This window comes from Acomys russatus, chromosome 28 (assembly GCF_903995435.1).
Source record: "Acomys russatus chromosome 28, mAcoRus1.1, whole genome shotgun sequence".
NCBI lineage: Eukaryota > Metazoa > Chordata > Mammalia > Rodentia > Muridae > Acomys > Acomys russatus.
This window is the reverse complement of record NC_067164.1, coordinates 3,965,668-3,984,005: the sequence shown is the minus strand read 5'-3', so window position 1 is coordinate 3,984,005 and position 18,338 is coordinate 3,965,668. Positions and strand designations below refer to the sequence as shown.

General features: G+C 45.1%; 1 protein-coding gene across 1 annotated transcript in view; it reads left to right on the top strand.

The window, feature by feature from the left end:
• Kdr (kinase insert domain receptor) overlaps positions 1-18,338 on the top strand; it is a 44,808-nt gene that overhangs the window by 8,842 nt on the left and 17,628 nt on the right. Inside the window, exons 4-18 of the mRNA XM_051170901.1 lie at positions 1,561-1,691; positions 1,924-2,092; positions 2,654-2,793; positions 3,398-3,575; positions 4,998-5,112; positions 5,199-5,362; positions 7,049-7,205; positions 8,093-8,204; positions 9,234-9,342; positions 10,133-10,477; positions 12,463-12,609; positions 13,284-13,415; positions 16,203-16,309; positions 16,754-16,889; positions 17,224-17,328. Of these exons, the coding sequence (XP_051026858.1) occupies positions 1,561-1,691; positions 1,924-2,092; positions 2,654-2,793; positions 3,398-3,575; positions 4,998-5,112; positions 5,199-5,362; positions 7,049-7,205; positions 8,093-8,204; positions 9,234-9,342; positions 10,133-10,477; positions 12,463-12,609; positions 13,284-13,415; positions 16,203-16,309; positions 16,754-16,889; positions 17,224-17,328 (2,247 nt within the window). The remainder of the gene's footprint in view (positions 1-1,560; positions 1,692-1,923; positions 2,093-2,653; positions 2,794-3,397; positions 3,576-4,997; positions 5,113-5,198; positions 5,363-7,048; positions 7,206-8,092; positions 8,205-9,233; positions 9,343-10,132; positions 10,478-12,462; positions 12,610-13,283; positions 13,416-16,202; positions 16,310-16,753; positions 16,890-17,223; positions 17,329-18,338) is intronic.

Here is an 18,338-nt window from a genome sequence, read left to right as displayed (position 1 = left end):
CTACTGAAATAGAGCTGATGTACGGAACACCTTTAGTCTTAAGTCAGGCGGTTAACTTAGCTTCTCAAGGCTTACTTTGAGTGAAGCAAGTCATATAATATTCCATTATCATGACCATGGGGTCGGTGCAGTAGGTGCAACAGGTGGCGGGGGTGGGGTGGGGTGGGTGTGGGGGTGGTGGTGGGCAGGTGTCTTTAGCACTGTTTGCCTGCATACTCAGTGTCTTGGGATATACCACGAAGCTCTGCTCCAGCCTCAGCTTAGCATTCCAAATTGAGCTATCCAAGAGTTTGGTCATGAAATTTAACAACAGGAAAGAAACCTTTGCATGCAGTATTCCCTATGGCTAAGCTTTTAATGGCCCCTCTTGTCCCCACCTCGCTTCCTCAGTCCTCTGACCCATCTAGCAGTGGATGGAGCCAGGAAGCTGGCCTTGGCCTTTTAAGATAATGGCTATGACATGTGGGGGGGGGGGGGGGGGGGGTGGGGTGGGGTGGTGCGAAGCTAGCTGCATTTCTATGCTTTCCAGCTGGGGAGGAAGTCAGATTTTTGCTGTTGAAAGGAATTAGTTACTCTTCTCCCTTTTGGTTTCATTAATTAACTCTTTCTTCACCTGTTACAACAGGGCTTGATCAGATGTGGGGGGGGGGGAGGGGCTGGGAGGTGAGGCACTATCTCTGAGAGTTCAAGAGGGGCTCCAGAGTCTGTCTGGCCTCTGTCTCTAGGGAATGGAGTAAATCTCCAGCCATGTATTAGTCCTGTGGGAATACTGGCTGAAGGATATGAGGACTACTCTGGCTTTCGTCTCAAGCTTTGGCATTTATTTTTCTAAATATTCATTGTCAGAGATATCAATAAGTGTTAAGTATTGAACTAAACATAGTGGCTGTTAAACATTGTTGCATAAAGACCCTGATCTACTGTCCTCACAGGTGTAAGGTGTTATGAAAATTGTTCTTTTGGACTCCTGAATCATCTGATTGTTTTTTTCTCCTAAGGATACTAATTTCTTTCGGGTCATTTACATTATTTGCCTAATGAAGAAATGAAATTTTAGCATTATAAAACTCATGGTTTAAGCGTATGGATTTACATTTAAAAGTGTTTATTTTATTAAAAATTATAGTAATTTATTAAAGCATTTCTTAAATAGATTTTTAACAGAATTTCTTAAATAGATTCTATTTGTTAATGTTCTATGTGGAAGACGTGGAGCTCATTTTTAGAGTTTTCATCCAGTCTCTCTCTCTCTCTCTCTCTCTCTCTCTCTCTCTCTCTCTCTCTCTCTCTCTCTCTCTCTCTCTCTCTGTGTGTGTGTGTGTGTGTGTGTGTGTGTGTGTGTGTGTGTGTGTGCGCGCATGCATATTCATGCACTTCTCTGCCTTTCCTTGACCACATCTTTGGAGCCAGGTATCTAACCCCATGCAGACTAACCTGTGTGTGTCTTTGCCCATGGAAGTTGTCAGGGATAGTCATTCGGTCATTCATTCAGAGTTCACGGACCCAAGAACACTAGCTCTCCTGCTTGTAGCTCACTGAGAGAATTCGCTTTTCTCCTAGATTACAGGTCACCATTCATCGCCTCTGTCAGCGACCAGCATGGCATTGTGTACATCACTGAGAACAAGAACAAAACTGTGGTGATTCCGTGCCGAGGGTCGATTTCAAGCCTCAACGTGTCGCTCTGTGCAGTGAGTTGTCTCTTCCTCAGCCACCTTGTACATTTTCATAGTTGCGTGCCCTTTTGGAGATGAGCTTCCTGCTTCCAACACCACGTCAGTAGGGAAATGCAAAGATCCTTTAGGCAGGGTTAGCAGCATAAGAAATAAACTTATGTTCTTGAAAGTAAGATGGGTCTTTTCTTGGTCATCGAGTTTGGACAGTACTGGGCTAAATATTTCTTGTTTCTTTTTTCCTAATCAGAGATATCCAGAAAAGAGATTTGTTCCGGATGGGGACAGAATCTCCTGGGACAGTGACAAAGGCTTTACTATCCCCAGTTACATGATCAGCTATGCCGCCATGGTCTTCTGTGAGGCAAAGATTAATGAGGAAACCTACCAGTCTATCATGTACATAGTTGCAGTTGTAGGTGAGTGGATATTTCCTTCCTGTGTCACTAACACCATGTAATACAGAGTGGCTTTCTCATGGCGATCTCAGGGAGTAAGGTGTAGGGTGAAGGGCAAGGGATGTTGAAAAAGATTTTTAGCTCAGGATATGAATAACATCTTAAAAATACTCTTCTCTACCAGACGAACTATTACAACTGGGGTTTCTCCTTTCTTGCCAATGCCAAGAACAAAAAAAGTACCAGTACAGGAGCTCATTTTATGAAAAATGCAATATTCAGAGCGCCACTTGGCACCAGTTCTTTTAATTGTATCTATCTTATGAAAGGCTCAACAGTTTACTCAAGTGGCCCACAATGGCCTAGACTTTATTATTCGCCAGGTTACACCATCTTTGAAAATGCTGAAGATAGGGATTTGTAAAGCAGTATAAAGCATTTTCCTAAAAGCTATTAGGAAGCAGTTGAGGTCCCCGAGGGAAAATGATGTCACACACATTGCACCCCACTTTGAAAGGTGGATGCCAAGTCCTCAATCTCTTTTCCATGTTGCTTTCTGTTTTTGTCATTGCCTTGCTCCAGGCTTTAGGATTTATGATGTGACTCTGAGCCCCTCTCACGGAATCGAGCTCTCTGCTGGAGAGAAGCTTGTCCTAAACTGTACTGCAAGAACTGAGCTCAACGTGGGCCTTAATTTCAACTGGCAATTCCCTTCTTTGAAGGTAACACTAGCAGCTCAAAGCTGGAGCTCTGAAGACGTTGATAAAAGGCCATATTGATGTTTTCTCTGGTCAAGTACATTATAAAAGCTTTAGAACACACACACACACACACACACACACACACACACACACACACACACACACATGCACCCACGCTTTTATATATGAGGCATGACAGAATGCATAGTAAGCATGAAAAGATGTCATGCCAGGAGCCCCAAACCCATCCCCCTACAGTGGGCTGTGTCTATTGGTCTCCACTAGGTTATTAATCTTTTGACATTACTCTATTTCTCTGTTCCTCCTTTTAGAGGTGATCAGAGCTATATTTTCTTTAACCAATGATTGTATTTGTTTCTATGGTCCACACACATCTCACGCTCATTGGGTAAAGGTTTCGAAATCCTCCCTCACTCGCACGTATTTCAGCTTCCACTCACTTCTCCTGAATCCCAACATATGCGCTGCTGATGTGCTGTTGAAAGTCTCTCTTATCACTAGCAGTCTTCACGAAGGGACGGGCTTGACTCTGTGGGTCTCTAGGAGCCATTGGAGGGGGCTTCGGCTGGGCTGTGAACACTGCCTGAAATCTTTTGTTTTTCAGCATCAGCATAAGAAGATTGTAAGCCGGGACGTCAAGCCCCTTCCTGGGACTGAGACAAAGAAATTTCTGAGCACCTTGACAATAGAGAGTGTGACCCGGAGTGACCAAGGGCTATACATCTGTGCAGCGTCCAGCGGACTGATGACCAAGAGAAACAGCACATTTGTCCGAGTTCATAGTAAGCCACTATCTTCTTGCCAATACACCGTGCCTGGGCGAGTGAGATGATTTCCATTAATTTAGGTGACCTTGTTTGTTCACAAGATACTCTTGAATTCTTGTCAATGGAGTCAGGGACTTGGGTTCAAAAACCTCAGCTTTAAAATGGCACGTGGTAAGTGCTCACTAGGCATTATTTGTTATAGCTGGCCCAAGGTTATAATTATTATTATAACCAGAGTGTTAATATGTATGGTGATATGTCTTTTTTTTTTTTTTTTTTTTTGAGACAGGGTTTCTCTGTGTAGCCTTGGCCATCCTGGACTCACTTTGTAGACCAGGCTGGCCTCGAACTCACAGCGATCCGCCTGCCTCTGCCTCCCGAGTGCTGGGATTAAAGGCATGCGCCACCACGCCCAGCTATTTTGGTTTACTGAAAAGAAGGCTAAGGGGCTTTCTTGAGTAAGCATGACCATCTCAAATTGGGGAAACTAAGATTGCATGACTTTCTGGGTGGCTTTAGGCAAACCACCCAGATTTTCGGTTATACTTTCTTATTCACATAAATGTCTCCATTTAGATAATTTATGCATACCAGAGCCCTAGCTTATGCTTCTATCAGAACACCTTGCATTTCACATGGAGTAGTTTGTTTTGTAACTTCGGGGTCTTTCACACGCTAGGCAAGTGGTCTATCATTAAGCCACTTTAAGGAAGTGAAGGCAGAAGAGGGAGTTAGGAGGAGTCAGGAGGTTGATAGTGAGAATCCAGGCAAGAGATCTAGAAGACGTGTTCTGGGGCGTCTGTGGAGGAAGTAAGAAGAGACGTGGGCCTGCATGTATTTTGAAGGCGTAGTTAGCATGACCTGCTGCTTGTTTCATTGACAGTGAAACAAAAAACAGATGACTTGAGTTTTAAAACAAGCAACTGAACTATGGTGCCACTAGATGAAGGGGGCTGGGTGGACATGGAGAACAGTGTTGAGTGTGTTCCCTTGGAGATGCTCGGTAAACATTCACGTAGAAATGTCTGATGTGTAAACCTGGAACCCAGAGAAGTCAGGGAAAGGGTTATAAACATTTGTATATGCTTTAAATCTGAGACTAGATGGAAGAGGGAACAGGGAAAGAGAGAAGATCTGAGGAGTGAGTGTTGGAGAATCTCGTGGGAGTGGAGTATGGGTACAGGGTGTTGTGGGAGCAGAGAAGGCTGTGTGGAAAGTAGACTGCTCAAGGCTCAGGAAAACGTGCTAGTGAGGAGAGATGCTGACAGAGGCTGCATGGGAGCTGGGATGTGGCTGAGATGTGTGCGGACTCTCAGGACGGCAGTAAACATGTGTACCCCAGCATCTAACTTTTCACTTAATTAAAAATATACACCAAAAAGGGCATTTACTGTAACTTAGGCATTCACAAGTACCATTGCTTTCCTTTTCTTCTAGCAAAACCTTTTATTGCTTTTGGTAGCGGGATGAAATCTTTGGTGGAAGCCACAGTAGGCAGCCAAGTCCGAATCCCGGTGAAGTATATCAGTTACCCTTCTCCTGATATCAAATGGTAACTATAGGAAATAAAAAACAAGCAGCAATTTGCATTAAGTAAAACCCTTCCCTTGTACTAACTCCTGGGATTATCGTCCACAGGTACCGAAATGGAAGACCCATCGAGTCCAACTATACAATGACAGTGGGTGATGAACTCACAATCATGGAAGTGAGCGAAAGAGATGCAGGGAACTACACGGTCATCCTCACTAATCCCATTACACTGGAGAAGCAGAGCCATGTGGTCTCTCTGGTTGTGAATGGTGAGTCCACTCAGCGTCTCCTCTGTCCAAAATTTAAATAGGAAGAGCGAGAATGCATCTTCCAACATCTCCCAACCACCATTCCTTTGTCTCCTGCTGCATCAGCCACAGCATTAACTGGGCCAGTGCATAAAAATGATGAAAAATGACCCAAGGAGGTCGATTCGAAATGAGATGCTGGATGACATGCTCTGGCCATGCTTCCCTGATAAGTCATGCGAATGTTCTGTTGGTGGTCACATGCAAGGTACCCCCTAGCCAGATGTTTCTGGGGTCAGTAAGCTTCATGAGCCCCAACTGCTCCTGTCCACAATGCTACACTCTGAATGAAGATCCGGGAGATTCTTCTTGTGTTTTGTGTAGCCTTTGAGCCTGGAAATTTAGCTGCCTTAATGCAGTTACGTGGCAGAACTCCTCAAGGGGACTCGTGGAGGCCGGTGTCATTGGCTTACTTGCTGTCTACAGTCAGTGGACACCTTCTGAGTCTGTCCAGGAAAGACTGTAAGCTTTTGATTTAAGAATGATTTAAACTTTACTTTCCACAAGTGAATGTGATAATTAAGTATTTGGGTTTGGGGTAGAAAGGTGTCATGGCCAGGTGAGTGTAGCAGGAACCAAGCTGATTTAAAGTGTCTTTCTTACAGACCCTTCCTAGAATCTTCGTAGGCTAATGAATACTGCCTTCTCAGATGGGAGAGACAGTGTTGAGGATTTAACTGGATTGTTTGGTTAGAGCGCTCTTCCTCCCCCAGTAAATGCACTGATACTGTGCTCCAAGCACAGTTGGAGAAATGCTTCTGGTTTAATTCTTTGTGTTCCTTCCTGGCACCACCCATTAAAACTTCAAGATATTGTCTCACTACAGTAACGTGCTTCCTACGCATCACCGTCCTCCTCTGTGCATCTTCCGAGCACAACTTTCTTCTTTAGGGAGTAGTTTAAAGATGACAAGTTCTGCGAAGGTTGCTTAGAAGCAGCATGGGCAAAGGGCATTCAGAGAGAGGGGAGAAAGGCAAAAGATGACTAAGTACAACGAGAAGAAGAAAATAAGCAGGCAGCAAAGACAGAGAGGCAGGCAGTGAGCATCCCCGTCACTCCACTTCATGAAGTCACCACACTCAGTGCATATTAGCTTTTCCCTGGTGTGTGCAGTGCATCCAAAAGTCAAGCCAAGCTTCTGCTCAGGAGCCAGGCAGCCTACCTTTGTCCTGGGTTTTGCCTCATATTAACTGATACCCTTGGGTAAATCTTTTAATGTTTGCCTCATTTCTTCTCATGTGTAAAGTGAGAGCCACAGCCATGGTTATGAGGACTGAAAGCTGATGTAAAGACCTCAGCAAGGCTAGGGGCACAATCCATGCATTTGCCGTGTTATTCCAACTTCTTACTCTTTGTAGCTTCACCCTATTCTTTCTAGGCTGTAGGACATGGAAAATAATACCCTTAATGCAGAGTGAGAGAGTGAGGCATAGGGTGTGCAGGTAGCCTGAAGTCTCTCAGCCTATCAGGCTTTGGTATTAAGATAGCATAAGATTTCAGGGTTCTCTGTCTCCAAGTCTAATGTTCTTTGGAAGAGCAAGCAGAGTCAAAATCATATGAGTACAAAAGGCAGATCTAGTTGATGAAATCCTCTCTTTGTCCCTCAAAGCAACTAGGCAATTCGCAGGTTGTCTTTTCTGTCTCCAGTCCCACCCCAGATCGGTGAGAAAGCCTTGATCTCTCCCATGGATTCCTACCAGTATGGTACCATGCAAACGCTGACGTGCACGGTCTATGCCAACCCAGCCCTGCATCGCATCCAATGGTTCTGGCAGCTAGAAGAAGCGTGCTCCTACAAAGCCAGGTGAGTGGGGCCGTGTGCTCTGCTTTGCTTGCTGTTGTGTATCCCTTCATGCCAAGCTACGCCATGATCCCATCTAAGCCTACAGGGAAGTTACCCCCTTTCAAATGGTACTTAGACTCACCTCCCACTTTCCTCTGTGCCTTAAGTTTTAACAGACGCCATGGCTTGGGGACATCCCATTATGTGAGTCAGCTCTTTCTTCTTACTTAGCCCTGGTGTATACCTCTCCAAAAAGATGCTATTTGCTGCATTTGCTAGTTGCCAATCTTTGGCTCTTCTTCTGTCTGTGAACTGGAGAGCACCGCGTTGCTCCTCCTTATCTCTGGGAAGGTCCATCGCTCAGAGGAAATGCTGCTGGAAGGCAAGCAGTGATAAACCCAACCCAGGCCTCAAGAGTCCCAGGCCAGCTTATCAAGTTCTACCACAAGTGCAGACATCCTTAGGGAAAACAACAGCCACCACCTTCAACCTACCACCCCAAGCATTCCACTTCCTGTTGTTGTGTTTTGAAATAGCAAACACTGGTTTCTTCCTCAGCTGCTGGCTCTTTCCTAAACAAAAGCCCCTGCCCCAGAGAGATGACTCTAAGAAGCCCAGTGGCTTCCAAGTTTCCTCACCTTTCTTTGAACTAAAACTTGAATGGACTTGTCGATCCAGTTTATGAATGGAGACTTGTTCCTGAATAGCAGCTTCCCTCCTGTGTCCTCAGTCAACTACCTCTCCACCGTTGTTGGCGTCTATTTTTAATTGGCGCCACGTCCTGTAAAGCGTTAGCCCCTGTCAAGAGTTATCACTAAGGACATGATAACCATAGGCTGACCCTTCCTGCTACTACTGAGCGAAAGAGAAGTCAAGTCACGACATGTTGTGCTTTCTCTGTCTGGCAGCCAAGCAAACCCATATAATTGTAAAGAGTGGAGACCTGTGGAGGATTTCCAGGGCGGAAATAAGATCGAAGTCACCAAAAACCAATATGCCCTTATAGAAGGAAAAAACAAAGTAAGTCTGAACATCTTGATTCTGAATATCCCTCTTTCTAATTCTCACTTCTGAACAGTAGGTGGAACAATAACATGCAAAGATTCTCAAATAGTCTGTGTGACATCATCCAAGGTAGATAAAGAAAGTAAGTTTTACACACACACACACACACACACACACACACACACACACACACACACCACACACACACACACACACGCACACACACATACACACACACATACACACACATACACACACACGCCCCCCCCACACGCACACACACATACACACACACGCCCACACGCCCACGCCCACACGCACACACACATACACACATACACACACACACACACACACACACACACACACCCCTTCAGCCTTAAAGAACAAATTTATGCCATCTACAGAAAGGCGGGGATCATCATGTTAAGCAAAATAAGTCAGACTTAGAAATACAAATGCGTTTTTCTCTCATATGAATCAAATGAATCATATGAATCAAGTCTCATTAAAGAAAAATAGACATGAGGGTAGAGAGGGCCCCTTTGGAAGAAGAGAAGGATCATTTGGAGTGAGGAGGGAGAAACATAGGGTAATTGGGAGTGAGTATAATCTAAGTATATTACATACATGTACAAAAATGTTATAATGAAGCCCGTTACTTTGTACAATTAATATCCATTAATTTAAAAAGAGAAGAAAGAACACAGTACCTATAGCTTACCAACAGTCCATTGAAAAGCAATGAAACACGCAGCCCAATCCAGTTTATGTGCCTTTTGAGAGGCAATTCTGATTCTAGTCACATGAAAACTGAAAAGTGTGCATAGCCTCCACAAAGGGAACCCTTGAGGGTTTTCAAATGACTTCTGTATCTCGTGTGTAACTGCCTGGTCAGAGCTGTTTACCTTTGAAAGTGGGCGGTGTGTAGGGAGAATGGCAAAGATGGGTCTTAGCAGCTGCTGGGAGCTAATGGATGTCTGTCTCGGTGCGTGTACATGCTCAGCCTGCATTGTTCATGGCTTGGGAATTGTGTGTTCACAGACTGTGAGTACTCTGGTCATCCAAGCTGCCAACGTGTCAGCGCTGTACAAATGTGAAGCCATCAACAAAGTGGGACGAGGAGAGAGGGTGATCTCCTTCCATGTGATCAGTGAGTAAACCTCTTTGGAGGACGGGGAGGGGGCGTCCCTCAGAAAGTGGGTGTTAAGCTGTGAGGTCCTCTCTTGTCCCTGGGGTTTGAGGGGGTGGGGTGGGGTATAGCTAGGACTTGAAGGTAACGGAAGCTAAAGCTGCTCAGGTAGCCTCTGGGCTTGTGTGAGAGTTCCTGTGCCGTCACTGGCTGGAGAGAGTTTCCACTGGTGCTCCAGGCCTCAGACTCCTTGTTGTGTGTGGCTTGTCTTGCTCGCCAGAGTTGTGTGATCCACGACTCACTAGGGTTCATGAAGTTATCTGTGGGTTTATTAGAGAACACAGTGAGGCTGGCGCTTCTGGGAGTGAGGGAAATGGTGTGAGGGCTCTGTGCTCTGCCTTCCAGCGCTCTGCCTTTGTCTCTGCAGCCTTGTTTTATGGATCCACTTGGGCTGGTTGTACTGGCTGTGAGCTAATTAGTTGTAATAAATATAGTTTTATTATCGTGTATTAATAAGAAGACATTGTTAACGATTCTACGTGATGATTACATGCCTTGTCTTGGTTTTTTTGTTTTCAACTTAGGAATTATATCCAGAACTCAAAGTGGAATGCAGTAAATACTTGGGGAGAATTAGTTCACATTTTCAAATAATGCATTTTGAGAAATGAATTGCCTTGCCTGGCTCTGTCCTTGTAGTAATGGCTGGGGACTGCAAGAACTCTCTCTCATTTCTTCATAGGAGCAAGAAGACAATGGTGTCATGCACCAACTTAAGTCACCACCCTCTAACTAAGGCTTTACATTTCAGGGGGTCCGGAAATTACTCTCCAACCTGCTACCCAGCCAACGGAGCAGGAGAGTGTGTCTCTCTTGTGCACTGCAGACAGAAATACGTTTGAGAACCTTACGTGGTACAAGCTCGGCTCACAGGCAGCAGCATCGGTCCACACGGACGAACTGCTCATGCCAGTTTGCAAGAACTTGGATGCTCCTTGGAAACTGAATGCCACCATGTTTTCTAACAGCACAAATGACATCTTGATTGTGGCATTCCAGAATGTATCCATGCAGGACCAAGGAGACTATGTCTGCTCAGCTCAAGACAAGAAGACCAAGAAAAGACATTGCCTAGTCAGGCAGCTCGTTATCCGAGGTACTGAGGCATCCTTGGGTGATGGCATTGCAACGCCTTAAATGCAGTGTGTTTGAATGCCGTGAGCATAGTATAGGCCTCTGGGAGCTTTTGTAGGAGGCTGGTACACTCCTGGAAACAGAAAAAAGCTAATAGTGGTGAGGTGATAATGTTAAAATTTGAAGACAGCTTGGCTCTTTCCAGCCTTTATGATGAAGTCACTACCAGTATCTGCAAGGGATTAGCTTGAACCAGGGCACTTCTTGCAGCATCTTTGGGCATTCAGTGATTAAAGTCAGCACATTTGTATAACACTATGAGCAAAGAGAGTGCCAGAAACTCATAGTGCTGTCCTGGAAGGACTGGATGAGACCATAGGCAAATACCATCATGAGGTCTCTGCTTGCTTGCTGTTGTCATTTTAGCCACAGAACACACTGGCATATGCTAGGTGGTCATTGGGATCCCAGCCTTATGAACAGTGTGATGAGGGGCTGAGTTTAAGATCTAGAAGACTCCATGAAAGGCGTGTTACGCTCGTTGGCTGTGCTTCTGTGGTATCCTATGTGGTCCAGAGTAGGTGGGGTTCAGGGAGATACGTTTGTGATTAGAAAGCTTTTTCCATTCCCTGTGGGGGTGATCTCTAGTCTTGTCTAACCCTGTGCTTCGTACAGAATCTGGGCTAGCTCTGCTCTGGCTCTAAGAAGATCTGGCGAATTCAGGGGGGAACTCTTTGTGCTTCTTCCTTTAATATTCTTTCTTTGTTGTGCTCGTGCGATGTATGTCTTCTCTGCGTTATGGTGCAAGGAAGGGAAATGCCCAGGTTAACTCGCCTGCACCAATGTTTTCTATGAGTGTCATCTTTCTGAGTGCTTTGGCTTATCGGAGGAAGTCTCTGCAAAAAGACTCTAGCATAAGATTTTCTGTCATTAAAAACTCGAGGACAGAAGGCAAGATATCTGTGAGTCAAGTCATTCCACCTATAGAATGAGTTATATTACGTGAACATTAGTAGCTGGTCCGGATGAGGAAGTGTTTAGGAAGAGATGCGGAGGAGCCTCCTGCCTTAGCCTTGACCAGGAAGGTTGCCATCACAGTCAGTGGGTATGCTTCTATAGGAGTGCCCGTGTTGTTTCCAGAATTCTGTTCTTAGAAATAGAACAGAGCCAAGTGCCTTTGTTCGAACGCGAATGTAGTGCACAGTGGAGACAATCATGTTTTGCTAAGCGTGAAAGGGAGATTCTTTCCACATGATTCTTTTTGGTGCTCATCAAGTGTTTCCACAGAGGTTGGATGACTTTCTAGAGGAGGGTAAAGCTCATCTTTTGCTGTACATTTAAGCCAATGCCCTTGACTTTTGTAATATGTTATTGTTTGGTTTATATGCATCTTAGAGGAAACCACACTGGACTTTTAGGCCCACCAGATTCTACTATTACAACAACCGTTTATTTACTTAGTTAAAGGGACTTGGCTAAGATGCCTAAACCCCTGAACTGCAATTATGTCACCTAAAATTAAGGCAAATGGCCTGGCCCTCATTATATATGACTGATGGTATATAGCAGAAAGAAATGATATAAAGTCATCCGATAAATATGTCACTCCTTATGTAATTGTGCTGAAACTTTGCCCTTCCCAAGAGAAAACATGAATTCTACTCTGTGGCTGCAACTTCCCAGAGAACTTACCCTTGGCAAGAGCCTTGTGGTATTGGAGGAAGGAAAAAAAACCCTATTATCTGAGAAAAAAAACAACCAATCTCCAAAGATTCCCACATATTTTGTGATTTGCAGGCAGGGCAGCTAATGTGAATATTTAAAGCCTGCAGTGTCTTTCTGACTTCGCTCATCCGGCGGGATTGCTGTTGTCAACTTGTGTAGTTTTAGCTCACTTCATCAATGGCTGCTGCTTATGCGGTTTAGAGTGTTTGATAGTCATAGGACACTAAAGCTGCTCTAATTGTTGTAACCCTGGACTCCCTGGTTCTCTGTTTATGTGCACAGAGCGCATGGCACCCACGATCACAGGAAATCTGGACAACCAGACAACAACCATTGGTGAAACCATCGAAGTCTCGTGCCCGGCATCTGGAAACCCTACTCCACACATCACATGGTTCAAAGACAACGAGACACTCGTGGAAGACTCAGGTGAGTGGAACTCATCGATTTCCCCAGTTGTAGATTTTTTTTTTCAAGGACTCTATGTAAGACTGCTATCGCTTCTGGTTTGCTTCAAAGTAGACAGAAAGCAGTATTTAGGGGACTGAAAACGACGGCTCAGTGAAATGCTTGCCACACAAACATGAGGGCCTGCATTCGCATCCCCAAATCCCATGTGGAAAGCTCAGCTCAGCATCCTTCTTAAATCCTCCTGCTAAGGGGCAAGGGTCGGGGGAGGGGGAAGACAAACACATCCTTGGAGCTCATTTGTCAGCCAGTCTAGCTGAATCATCAAGAGCCAGATTCAGGGAGAGACCCTATCTCAAAAGAATAAGATGGGGAACAATAAAGAAGACACCCAATATTGGCCTTGGGCCCCTATACACTGCATCCCCACCACCCGCCACGAACACGCAGGAGGTATGTGGGTACAGGGTCTGGCTCAGTTCAGAGTCAGGAGCAGCATATTGGGAGTCCTGTTGACCTCACATGGGCATCCCGTGAGAGATCAGCTCGGTAATCAATTCTATGTGTATCTTTAGAGTTAGATAATAGTTTGCGATGAAGGTCAGTGGCTATTTAAAAAAAAAAAATCTGTGCTGGAGAAAGAAAGCACACATTACATCATCAGAAACGAAGAGAGCATTTCTTTCCTCTTTTAGGCATTGTCCTGAGAGATGGGAACCGGAACCTGACTATCCGCAGGGTGAGGAAGGAGGATGAAGGCCTCTACACCTGCCAGGCCTGCAATGTCCTTGGATGTGTAAGAGCGGAGACACTTTTCATAATAGAAGGTCAGTGTAATGTCATAGGCTCATCCAATGGCTTGGGGAGGGGGGGTTGCGGGGAATTAACCTGTGCTGTACATAGCCTCAAATACTTCGAGTAGGATGGCAAGTGGGTGCCTCATGATACCTTCATGGCAGTTGAGTGTCCCATATTCCAAAAACACGTAAGAACAGATAATGGCCAGCCTTTGGGATGTTTTCACAGCTTTAGTAGATATTTTGGGGGAGGGGATCTACAGCTAAGCATATAACTCATTTACGAGTCACGTAAGCCCACATAGCCTAAAGGTAATTTTACACAATATTTTCAGTTCACCTACCTCTTCTGAGTGTGGCCTGTCACATGAGATGAGGGTGGGTGCTCAGGAAGCCTAGGGTGCTCAGATCTTGGTCATGTGGAAGTTCCGAGTTAGAGTTTCTTCACTTGTTCCTCATAATCTGTCTTCAGTGGGCATGCATCCTTTTAACCAGAAAACAAAATTAGTGTGTGTGTGTGTGTGTGTGTGTGTGTGTGTGTGTGTGTGTGTGTGTGTGTTCCAGTCTGTACCATATTTCCTGTGTACAGAGTTCCCTCTGTGAGGAAACTTTGAGCCAGGAGTGATGACTATCCCCCTCTCTCTGATTCTCACTTTGTTTGGCCAAGTTAACTTACAGAAATGACACTTCAGTATCTTCTTGGGGAAAAAAAACTAGATTTGGTGTTGGACACTGTTATTCGATTAGTGACAAGGGCTCAGAATTTTCCCCAGAGCTAAGATAAGATTCACTCATAAACAATAGATGATTAATAGATGATGGCTTTTGTGGTGTGCAAAATTGGGAGTTGTTATTGAAATACGAAAGCAAACTTCTCTCCCTCTACTGTGTGTGTGTGTGTGTGTGTGTGTGTATAGGATTGTGTGTGTGTGTGTATAGCATTGTGTGTGTGTGTGTATAGGATTGTGTGTGTGTGTATAGGATTGTGTGTGTGTGTATAGGATTGTGTGTGTGTGTATAGGATTGTGTGTGTGTGTGTATAGGATTGTGTGTGTATGTGTGTGTATAGGATTGTGTGTGTGTGTGTGTGTGTGTGTATAGGATTGTGTGTGTGTGTGAAATCCAATGTTTGTTTTCATCTTAAGAGGAACATCCTTGAGTCATTTTTTTTGTAGCCCACTAGAGAACAACGCAACTATGTTATGTGAGTGCAGGAGGGTATGCGAAGGGATTGAGGGCAGGCAGAGAGGTCGGCTTGACAGATTTCCAAGCTCTGGAAGTCTACATGTTGGTCCCTTTAATCTGTCAAACTCACATCGAATACTGCATCTAGAGCCACTAGCATGCCCTCAAATCCAGAAGACTGTTGATTCCATAAACTGCAGCTGCAAATGGAGATGCCAAAGGGCTTGGCAGTTCCGTCACTTCCAAGGGCGCTCATGTCTTAGTGCCAGTCTCAGGGAGCATGCATTCGCCAGTTCTCTCTGATGCTGTGCCTCTACCCATTAGCCTTCTGCATTGAGTTACTGTGCTTGAGTGGGCACAGTGGCATGGGTACTACAGAGGTTTACCTGGAGACGGTAGCAAGAGAAAGAGATGTAGACACTGAATGCTCCTGTTCAGCCCTCTGATGTTAAGATGAGAACATTCACACATAAACTGCTAGAGACAGTTGGCCCGGTAGCCTCTCTTCTGTCTCTTATATGAAAAGGCTTTCGCAACTTTACATACAGATAAAGAATTACTTCCCTGGGAAGAGCAGAGAAAGCAAACCCACTTACAGTGCACTCTGAGCTTGTCTCCCAAATGGAAATTCTTATTTTGTCATTTAGTTAATTGCTTGTCTTCTGGCTTCTGAGCCATACCCCACTACCACCACCCCCAACTTGAGGCTTGTTTTGACCCCCCCGCTGCACAGTGTGAGTGAAGCTACCAGATCCCAAGTGATAATTGTTGCATCCCCATCACCTTGGTGCTAATCACTGGTGCTGAGAGCCTTCTGCCTGTAATCTCCACTTGGAATGCCCCCCTTTGCCCCCCAAGTCTGCAGCTTTACTTGTCTAGCCTTCCCGCCTCCTTTCACACAGTGCCTTTATCTCAGTGCTGTCACTTTCTTGCTCTCTGTCCCCATCTCTGTGTCTCTGTCCCTGTCTGTCTCTGTCCTTCCCTCCCACCCTCTCTCTTCTCCTCTTTCAGGCTTCTGCCACATAGGGACGGATGGAGTTTTGGTCAGCTCAGTTTGGCCAGACCCAGTATAACGGCCCACCAACCTCGTGTGCCTCCCAGACAAGTAGCTTAATGTCTCACATCTTATTTCTTCATCTGAAAACTGGAGGTTACTGAAAAAGTAAAGAAAGGTGACAAGCAGCGAGTGCATAGTAAGTGTGTGGTCACAAGCAGTGGCTGGGCAAAGGGCTTTACTTATTCCCTTGTGTCGTTACCTGAACAAGCACCTTTCCTGTGCCACACAAGTGAAGACCTAACTATCAACACACAACCTGACTGCATCATGCACAAATTGAAGTATTTTTTTTTCTCTCTCAAAGAGTTCTCTGGCCAAACACATCCTGTATGCATCTCTTAAGACACCCACCCTATGGTTCATTGTTTGAGGATTTGGTTGCTGGATGTTTTCATGAGCAGGATGCTCCTGTAGTTCTTTAAGAATGCCGCGAGCTCCGCCCAACTTAAGGAGTGTGCGGCTATTGGTCTTTAGGAGTCTTGAAAGTGGATGAACATGAGATCTTGCCTTTGATGTCACACCTCTACTAAACACGATGGGTTCCCAGTTATCGATCACTCCAATGTGTCTTCCAGGTGCCCAGGAAAAGACCAACTTGGAAGTCATTATTCTCGTAGGCACTGCAGTGATTGCCATGTTCTTCTGGCTACTTCTTGTCATCGTTCTGCGGACCGTTAAGCGGGTAACAGCATAATCTCCCACCCCCTCCTCCTGGTCCCCATCCCTTGCATGTTGGTTTTGGTGATTAATGGAACCTGACTGGGTTTCTTTCAGCTGCTTCTTCTCATTGTTATTGGCTCAATAGACACATTTTTGCTTCAATACAATAACATTCTTGTCCATTTTCTTTGGATGGGCTATGGGCATTAATTGATGGAAGCCACTAGAGGGGTAAAAGGTTTGGACTGTCCACTGCAATTAAGATTTAGAAACTTTATTCTGAACTCATTTTGGAAACTGAAGAGGCACTAAACGCAGGATTATAATAGAACTGCTCTCAAACTCCGTGAGTTTCATTGAAAAATGAGATATCATGAATAAGGCCCTTATTAAACAATAATAAGTGTACAAAACAACCACCAAACAAGAGGATCTGTGTGTGACTGGAAGGATTTATGCTTTCCAGGCCAATGAAGGGGAACTGAAGACAGGCTACTTGTCCATTGTCATGGACCCGGACGAGCTGCCCTTGGATGAGCGCTGTGAGCGCTTGCCTTATGATGCCAGCAAGTGGGAGTTCCCCAGGGACCGGCTGAAACTAGGTGAGTTGCCAGCTGGTATTCACTTGATATAGGTTTTACCAGCCTTTAGGTAACCCTCCTCCTTTAGAGCCATGACAGGTCTAGTCTATTCAGATGACGTATTCTGATTTATAAATATTAGTTCCATCTCTTGGCTTTGGGGAGTCATCTGTTTAGCCTTCTAGTGGAAAGGAGCCTGTACAGCCATCCAAAGTGGGGCATTTTGGAGAGTGAAGGGAAAAGCCGGAACAAGGGAGTAAAGTGGGTTGTGGGTCTAAACGGGGTACATCATATACCCCTCTGACAGTGTGACAATCAGGGTCTATTTTGTAATGGCCATTACCGTTGGTTCTAGGGAAGCCTCTTGGCCGTGGTGCCTTTGGCCAAGTGATTGAGGCAGATGCCTTTGGGATTGACAAGACAGCGACCTGCAAAACTGTGGCCGTCAAGATGTTGAAAGGTAAAAAGCAAAATGACATTGTGGTGTATCTCTTTCTGGCTGATATAAGGCTTGCATCAGTGGCTCTCTGCATAGGTGGGCCGGAAAGCCTCTGGCTTATACTACCTTGGCACAAATTGGAAAGGGTTTCCTCCTGGAGCCTCATGCAAGGGCACATGGCCTCAGAACAAGGATCAACTTGCACAGCTCTATTTACTGGTCCTGGTTATATGAGAGGAAACTATCTGCTTCTGTGACATTTTTTCCTTAGTGTATTGTTACGTGAGCTGATTATAAACATTTTAGAAATGAGAAAAGGAGCTTGCTATCAGTAAAAATAACAGAATTCAAAGCCATCCTGTTCTTTAGAATTAGAACATGCCAAAGAACTTCATTTATGGAGATACTTTGCAAAGTAAGAGTGGCCATGCAAGCAGAAAAGGATGTGGGTGTTCTTTTAGAAATAAGCATCTTTTCCTAATAATAGAGCTGTGGCCTTGACATATGATAAGGGAAGGCAATGTAGGCAAATCTCCTGCTCCACTTATCCTTGCTTTCCGGAAGAGAGATGCTACTGCCCATCCTCGGACAATGGGTCTGGTGCTTTTCAAAGCTCCCTTCCTCCATTTGTATTTTAATCTAAAGGCGATGGATGTGTGTGTGTGTGTGTGTGTGATGGGTCGTCAGATCCTGAGGTGGGAACCATGTCTGTCAACGAGCAGGAAATGTAGCCATCCACACAGCTCCAATGCAGTGTTAGCCCCATTAGGCTCATGTGCGAACAGCCTTGCTTGTGTGCTGCTCCTTGTTAAATTACTTATTTGGTACAGGTCAGTTGGAATATCAGTGTGGACCTGAGCAAATTTACCATGTTTATTTGTGTGTGTGTGTGTGTGTGTGTGTGTGTGTGTGTGTGTGTGTGTGAGAGAGAGAGAGAGAGAGAGAGAGAGAGAGACAGACAGACAGACAGACAGACAGAGAAGACAGACAGACAGACACAGAAAGAGAGAGAGAGAGACAGACAGACAGAC